The sequence below is a fragment of the Belonocnema kinseyi genome, chromosome 1 (genome assembly GCF_010883055.1).
Source record: "Belonocnema kinseyi isolate 2016_QV_RU_SX_M_011 chromosome 1, B_treatae_v1, whole genome shotgun sequence".
NCBI lineage: Eukaryota > Metazoa > Arthropoda > Insecta > Hymenoptera > Cynipidae > Belonocnema > Belonocnema kinseyi.
This window is the reverse complement of record NC_046657.1, coordinates 9,220,359-9,228,998: the sequence shown is the minus strand read 5'-3', so window position 1 is coordinate 9,228,998 and position 8,640 is coordinate 9,220,359. Positions and strand designations below refer to the sequence as shown.

Here is an 8,640-nt window from a genome sequence, read left to right as displayed (position 1 = left end):
TATCTCACTGTTTCTTATAACTTGACAAGGTAGTTGAACTTTCAACCAAATAGTTTAAATTAAAATTAAGAAATATGAATTTTCAACTAGCAATATAATTGTTGTTATTTTAACCAAATAAAGCTTTTCATTTCAAATAAAAAACATTCAATTTAAACCAAAAAAAGACAACTTAAAAAAAGTTTAATTCTAAGCTAAACCAAATTCATTTCGAATTAAACAGTTGAATTTTCAACAAAGAAAGATTTTTTGGTTAATAAAGAGAAAAAATTAATTGAAATTAATTAATTTCTTAGCCAAAAAGATAAGCATTCTACAGGATGGTTAAAGGTTCAACTCAATAGTTGAATTTGCTACCAAAAAGAGAAATTTTCAAATAAAATTATAAATCTTTAACTGGAATAGTTGAATTTCAAAGAAAAAAGTCGAATTTTTAACAAAAGAAGTTAACTTTAACCTAAGTAGCTTAATTTGTAACATAAATCGTGAATCATCAATTAAAATTAGTAATCTTTAACTTAACTAATTGAATTTTTAACCAAAAAAGGTGAATTTTCAAACAAAATGATTGAATTTCTATCGAAAAAGGAGATTTTTTACCAGAGTACATAAATTTTCAACCAAATAATCCAATTGAATAATTGATGTTATTTTGTCGACCAGGGTAATTAATTAATTTCTGATGTTAAATATTGCCGATTTTTCTCGTTTCTGCAGAAAATGATTAAGCTACTAATCGGCATAATATAATTTTCAACAAAATAGTTAACATTTCAACTAAAATGATAAATCTTTAGACATTTTGCCAGTCTCTGTTATACGGTCCCCAAAAACAATATTCTCATAGAATATAGTTAGAAAGTGGCAGTTTTTTCGAATTTTTCAACTTATTCTCAAATTTTTAATTACAGTGTCATAATTAATTAATTAACATTTATGATAAATAATTGATTTAATAATAATGAATTAAAATGAACATGAATAAGGAAACTACCAGGAAGACGAATTCTCAACAAAATACTTCATTTTTAATCAATTATTTGATTTTTCAACCAATAAGAATAATATTATAAAAAAAATAAATATTTCCAACAAATCAGATACATTTTTAACCAAATAGTTAAGCAATTTTAAAAAAACAAAAGATCAATTTTGATCCAAAAATGCAATAAATTTTTATTATAAAAAATCAATTTTTAATGAAAAAAAAAGATTTTCTACAAAAAGCCTGAATGTTCTACTAAATCGTTAAATTTTGCAGCTGAAAAGACGAATTTTCTACATAACAGTTGATCTTTCCGCTCAAAAATATGATTTTTTAACAAAAAAGTTAATTTTCCACTAAACTGCGAAAATTTCACCCAAAAAATTAATTTTTAACCAAAAAGAAACAACCAATTTTCAACAAAGTGGTTAAATTATCAACGTTGTTGAAAATTTGTATTTTTTTAGAAAATTAAAGTTCTTGCTCAACAATTCATCCTTTTTTGTTAAAAAGTAAACTATTTTATATAAAATTTAATTTTGTTTTGAAAAATGATATTTTTGGGTTGAAAATTTAACTGCTTCAAGATAATTAATCTTTTTGGCTTCCAAACTCAATTTTTTTTTAATTATTCTTTTTTAGTGAAAAATTAATCTTCTTAAATTAATAGTAGAACACAGTAAATAGTAAATAATAGTCTTTCGGTTTTAAATTCATCTTCCAGATTGGAAATATAAATGTTTGGTTAAAAAATCATCTTTAGATTGTTAAAAATTAATCTTTATATCTGAAAATGTAACTACTCCATTTTTTAATTAGAAATTTATCGTTTAAAACGTGAAAATTCCACTATTTTATAGAAAAGTTATTATGTTTTGTTCAAAATTCATCGTTTTAGTTATAAAATTAATCTTCTTTGTTGAAAATTCATTTTTTGGTTGAGGATTCAAATATTTGGTTGAAATTTCGCCTTTGCTGGTTGAATCCGACTGACTAAAAGTTCGTGTTTTTTATTAAAACTAAATTTTGAAACTTAATATTCGACTGTAAGTTTTAAAAAATTTATTTTTTGTTAGTAGAAAATTAATATATTCTATCGAAGATTCAACTATTTTGCTGAAAATTCCATTTCAATCGTTTAATTCAACTGGTTAAAAATTAGTTTTTTGGTTGAAAAATAATCTTTTATGGTATAAACGTCACCTTGCTTAGTTGATAATACATTTTTTTTGACAACTCAACCCTCGTCTAAAAAATTCGTATTGTTGGCTTGAAATTTCTACTGTTGTTGGGCATTGTTAATTATTTTTGGTTTGAAATTTACTTCTTTTAAAAATGTTTAGTCTACGTTACTTTCAGGAGTCTGGCAAAATCTTTAGAATTCTAAATTATTCAAAGTTTCAAAATTTAGCAAGGACTCAAACCCACAATATTGGTAAATGTCGGTAACTGGAATCTTCACTCATTTTATGTAGTTGAGCGTGTCAAAATGAAAATACGCGTCTATTTTTTTAAAGTGCTGACATGTTCTAGACCAATAATTTGAATAAAATATTTTTTCAGGAGCCGGTTTGTCTTCTGTGGTGATATCGTTCCTGATGTCGACCTACCACAACGTGATAATAGCGTACGCAATATATTATTTCTTTACGGCGTTCAAAGCCGATCAACCATGGTCTGACTGCGATAATTTGTGGAATACTGAGTTTTGCTGGTCAGCTGCCGTCCACTCCATAGGCAATCGAACTGCCCCCAGCACGTCGAGAACACCCTCCGAGGAGTTTTTCGAGTAAATGTCAAACCAAACCAAAAACAAAAAAAAAAAGCTAGAAAGAAAAAAAAATAATAGAAAAAGTAACAAAGATTCAAAAACAAAGTAAAAAGAAAAAATTCAATGTAGCTTTGAGATCCCCCTTTGGGACGTTAAGCGAGTAACCGAGCCCTTCGTACTTTAGCAAGAAAGTGCTGCAAATAAGCGAGGGGATCGAGCACCCTGGGATCATCAGATGGGAACTTGCAGCTTGCCTGGTCACTGCCTGGGTCATGGTTTACTTTTCGATTTGGAAGTCAATCAAATCCTCGGCCCGCGTCAGGTACCTCACTGCAACCCTACCCTTCTTTCTGATCGTCGTCGTCCTCTTCAGGGCGATTACACTCGAGGGAGCCGAAAAAGGGCTCCAGTTCTTCTTCAGGGTCGATTGGTATCGACTCAAAGACGCTAAGGTATCCATTTTTATTATAACTAGAGCAATTTACTTTGTCGTCTGATGATAATTAGGAAATCTACTTTACCGACTGATAATAAAGTGGCAACCTATTTTACTGGTTGTCGGTAAAGGAGATTGCCATTATTGTCCAATAACTGTAATTTTCGAAGACATTTATAAATTTAGCTTAAATCCAAACAGTTAAGGTGCGTAACAGGGATATAATTTAGATTTATTTTTTGTTTGTAAATTACAAATTACAAGTGTAATTTGGGAAGATTTGGATTATTTTCAGGTTTGGGTGCATGCAGCCGCTCAAATTTTTAATTCGGTTGGCATTGCATTTGGGTCTATGATATGCTTCGCCAGTTACAACAAATTTCACAATAATATTTTGGTGGACACTTTGGCGGTTTCTTTAATTAATGCCTTTAGTAGTCTACTGGTTGGAATTTTCACATTTGCGACCATTGGAAATATTGCTTTCGAGCAGAATACTTCTGTTCAGGCAGTTTTGACTGATGGTAAACTATATGTATATATGTATATTGTTTAATTATCATTATTTTTTATATTAGGATATTATGACACTTCTCAGATTCCTACATTACCGATATTTTTCTGGCACATCTTAAGGGCATGTGATACTTAGGAAATGGAATCGATTTGATCAGTGTAAGATTTCCTCGGATTTTTTCCTACAATAATGAAGATGGTAATTTTTCTAAATTTGATGTTTGTTTGTCTGTTTTGAGGTTATATGTGTTACAATTCTCTTTTATAATTATTCTTAAGTTCCACCAACAGCATCAGTATGACAGAGATATAAGTTATCGGAATGACAGAGAGCAGAAAAACGATGCTAACCTCAAAATAGTACACATGCGCAAAACTTTTATTTAGCACACTAAATTTTTTTGCTATTATTTCTAAAAAATGAGTCCGAGAACGTCCGTTATAATATTTTATAGCATCAAGTTTTGAACATTTTCGTGAAAAAAAATCCGAGGGAACTGAACCCGATTTACTGCACGGCGAAGTATCACATGCCCTTAAGGCCATGTCGAACTACCCGATTCCTATCTGAACGTATTTTTTTCTGAAAAAGTTATGTCTAGATGAAATGAGATGTCGATCTCAAATTTGAGAAATGAAAGAAAAAAAACGTAGTTTGTTTAAAAACATGTCGGTAAGGTAGGAATCGAGTAAGTTTAACATTGCTCTAAATGACATGTTTCTAAACAGACTTTTTTGCACTGGCAATTTTTTGACAATCTTATTCCGAAAATGCTTCAAGATTTATTATTTCATTTAAGGACCTGGCCTAGTCTTTGTGGTATATCCACAGGCTTTGGCCAAAATGCCAGCCTCGCAACTTTGGGCAGTACTCTTTTTCTTTATGCTTGTCTGCCTCTCTCTTAATAGCCAAGTAAGTTAAAAATTAAATTTACCAACATTAAGTAATTTTAATAAGCTTATTCTTATTATTTATAAAATTGAATACTTATAATTTATTTATTAATTAATGAATATACTTGAGAAATTAATTATTTTTCATGAAAAATATTCAGCATGAATTTTCTTATTTTATTTTATTCAACGAGTACTAAAATAATCGAGCAAGGATATTTTTGTGAATTATAGTTTGCAATTGTAGAAGTTGTCGTAACTTCGATCCAAGATGGATTTCCGAATTGGGTCAAACGACATCTCCATTGTCATGAAATGCTCGTTCTTCTCATATGTGTCGTTTCATTTCTTTTTGGTTTGCCCAACGTAACTCAGGTAATTTCTTTTATAAAAGAATTTTATCAGAAAATATTTTTTATCGTCATTTTAAATATTTATATGCGATTATATATGTTTTATGATTTTAATTGGTTTTCTTCAATGTAATCGTATAACCATTTATCATCCTTTTATTTACCCAATGGGTACAAAATTTGGCGACGTCTTTACGACATTGTTACGACACCTATACGACAACTTTACGATATCCTATGTCCATGTCCCTAATGTGTCTTTACGATATTGTAAAAACATCGTATGATCTGAGGATATCTTTACGATATCGTAAATACACCGAAACGACACGAACATAGGATGTCTTAAAAATATCGTAAATATGTCGTGACGATGTCGTAAAGACGTCATCAAATTTTGTGCCCACTGGGTAATTTACTATAATTTTATTTAGTTAAATTGAGGGACAATAAACTTTATTTCTTGTCATCATCCAAACGAATAATTTGTAAAGTGATAAAGTTTCTCAATCTTGGAATCCATTCATTATATAGCTAAAGCAATATACCTTACCGACTTCCGTTACCGAGGAAATATAGTTTACCGACTGTTAATATGAGAGAACTCTTTTATTGAAAGTCGGTATGGTAGATTGTCTTGAGCGCAAAAAAGAGATCAATTTCATTATATGTTTACTTTAAAATTTTATTTTAGGGTGGAATATATTTTTTCCAACTCATCGATCACTATGCAGCTTCGATATCAATAATGTTCCTGGCATTTTTTGAAGTTATCGCCATTTCTTGGTTTTATGGAGCAGGGAGGCTTTCCAATAATATTAAGGAAATGACTGGACGACTTCCATCAATTTATTTCCGATTTTGTTGGCTTGTAGCCAGTCCTCTTCTCATTATGGTCAGAAAATAGTAAATTAATATTCAAATTTAGAATATTATAGTCATCATTTTTTATCCTCAAAATAATTGTCAATTAATTTTTTTCTTTAATCATTTCAGGCTGTCTGGGTCTTCAGTTTAATCGATTACGAGGCTCCAACTTATCACAAAGGAGAATACAAATATCCATTCTGGGCAGAAACAATTGGATGGGGAATAGCCTCACTTTCCCTAATTTGCATACCTGCTTTTGCGATCTGTGTCCTTTTTCGAGCTGAAGGGAAATCTCTTTCCGAGGTATGTTTTATTTCGTACACTTTTCTAATGATTGTTATTATTTATAATGGACACAAACCCGCGAAATAAGTGAATGTCGGGAACAGGAATCTACAATTATCCCTGTTGGAAGTAGAAGGACTAAAAAGATAGAAATCCCTAAAACGCTATCTTTCCCCATCCCTAATCTCAATAACCTCTTCTCTATCTCATATCCTTTTTCTGTTCTTCTTCTATACCTTGTCATTCAAAATTTACGCCGATGTTTTTCAATATCCTCTTCCCTATCTCATCGTATCATACATTCATCAATTCGTATCTTTTTCTACCTATTTTTGAATCCAAATCCTCGTCTATCTCTTTCAGTTCCAGCTTCTGCAATCTTTCTCAATTATCGTATCATATATCTATCAACGTATATTTCTTTCTATCTATTTTTTTATTGGAAATTCACCTCTACACGTTTCAATCCCCTCTTCTATAACGAATTCTATCATTTATCTATACATGTCAATCTATCTTATCTCTGTTAACCTAAATTCCCGATTATCTTTTTCAATCTCCTCTCCTTTATCTTATCATATACTACTTCTATCAACGTCTATCCTTTTCTGGCTCTTTGTCAATCTGAATTCACGTCTATCTTTTTAATCCCCCCTTCTTTATCTCATTCTATCCTTCACCTATCAACGTTAATTTTGTTCTATCTCTGTTAATCTAATTCCTATCTATCTTTTTTAATCTTCTCTTTTCTATCTCATCCTATACTTCATCTATTAACTACTATTTTTTTCTATCTCTTTTTCAAACGATATTTACGTCAATCCTTTTCAATCATCTATTCTTTATATGATCCTATCAATAATTTACTCATGTCAGCTTGAAATTTTTGTCGCTAGTTGGCTGGCAGTAAAACAAACCACAAGTGAAATTAGTCTCCCGACCTTTAAGTAGAGGCGTTGTCTACATCAAGATAATTTTTTAATATACCCTAATTTTTCTATGGATTCTTGAAGTTTAAGGGTAGAAAATGATAACTGTACTCAATTGCGAAATATAGAAAAAGGAATGGACAAAAATTCGAAATAACATTACAGAGATAGAATGAAGCGAAGCAAAATATATGGGTCCTTGGTAACGAAAGATAGAGTAAGAGATTTAGTGAGATTTAAATTCGTAATAGCTAGAGAGAATAATGAATAGAAAAGGATAAGATTACTCGGTCGCGATAGGTAGAATAGTAGATAGAAAATTGGGAAAGATAGAATTTTTATATCGTTTTCTATTTCCTAACTTATATCATTTTAATCTTTTTATTTCCAGAAGGGTAGAAAAAGAGTATTGGAAAAGATAGACCTAACTATAGATTAAGAAAGAGCTAGAAAAATATAGTCTTTGATATGTTTAGTATAGAATGTGATAGAAAAGAGTAAATTTTTTTCAAAAAAACCCCACTTAAAAAAAAAAATTCTATTTCAAAAAATACCTTTTTTTATACTCTTTGAAATCATGTACAATAAAAAGTGGGCCACAAATGTTTTCTTGGGCAAATTTAGATTTTTTCGCTTAAGTGTACCACATTAAAAATCCGCAGAGCTCGGGCACGAATACTGTTAGGTCTAACAAATCCTAAAATTATATTTAAATTATATATATGACATCTTACACTTTTTATTTTATTCATAATGAGCGTAAAAATTTTAATGTAACCAGGAAAACATTCGCGGCCCACTTTTTATTGTACATGATTTCAAAGAGTATAAAAAAACTATTTTTTTAAATAGAAATTTTTTAAATATCATTTTTTTCAAAAAATCAATTTCATTTTTGATTTTCAAAACAAAAAATTAATATATGGTTATGATAGTCTGAAAGTACATGAAAAGAACTTTCCACAAAACTATAATAAAAGTGCTATCGGATTATCCTAAAAGAAGTTAAATCAACGTGAATATAAGAAACGCTTGAGAAAGTGCAAACTTCAGGCCCCTGTATATTGACAACCGGTTGATAAATAACCCTATGGTTTCGTGAATTAATGCAGGTGCGATCTAAAAAAAATTAATTTTAGGTGGGAACACTTGACGTATCCTCCCCTATAGACGGAATTTTAGATTAACAGAGGTAGGAAAAGATTATAGATAAATAAGGAATAAGATAAGATAGAGAAGAGGAGAAACCCTTAAACGGCCAAAACGCCACTACCGGTACCCTGCTTTTCAACGGCCAATAACTAAGACTATTCGACACTAGAAAAAATTGAGACACATATATTTTTATTGCTTGAGATCTCCTCTTTCCGACAGTGTCAATGAAATTTCTCAAAAAATTTTCTTATTATCCCAAAATGCAGTTTAAACAAAAAAAAAACGTGATTTTTCGTGCCTATTTTTTTTTCGTGAACCATTTTCTAAAGCTTTTCGAGTCTGTGATTAACCTGGAATCTCACTAACCGGTGGAATAAATGTCTAACCTTTGAGAATCCATGATTCAAAGAGCGATTTTTCGTTTTAGTATTTTCAAAATGGCGTCT

At 30.2% G+C, this 8,640-nt stretch overlaps 1 protein-coding gene across 8 annotated transcripts in view; it reads left to right on the top strand.

Annotated features, from left to right (window-relative positions):
• LOC117169683 (sodium- and chloride-dependent GABA transporter ine) overlaps positions 1–8,640 on the top strand; it is a 29,705-nt gene that overhangs the window by 17,163 nt on the left and 3,902 nt on the right. For all 8 annotated transcript variants that reach the window (XM_033356209.1, XM_033356205.1, XM_033356202.1 and 5 more), the window contains 7 exons: positions 2,549–2,774; positions 2,941–3,208; positions 3,488–3,716; positions 4,509–4,621; positions 4,837–4,977; positions 5,650–5,850; positions 5,952–6,128. In XM_033356209.1, the coding sequence (XP_033212100.1) occupies positions 2,549–2,774; positions 2,941–3,208; positions 3,488–3,716; positions 4,509–4,621; positions 4,837–4,977; positions 5,650–5,850; positions 5,952–6,128 (1,355 nt within the window). The remainder of the gene's footprint in view (positions 1–2,548; positions 2,775–2,940; positions 3,209–3,487; positions 3,717–4,508; positions 4,622–4,836; positions 4,978–5,649; positions 5,851–5,951; positions 6,129–8,640) is intronic.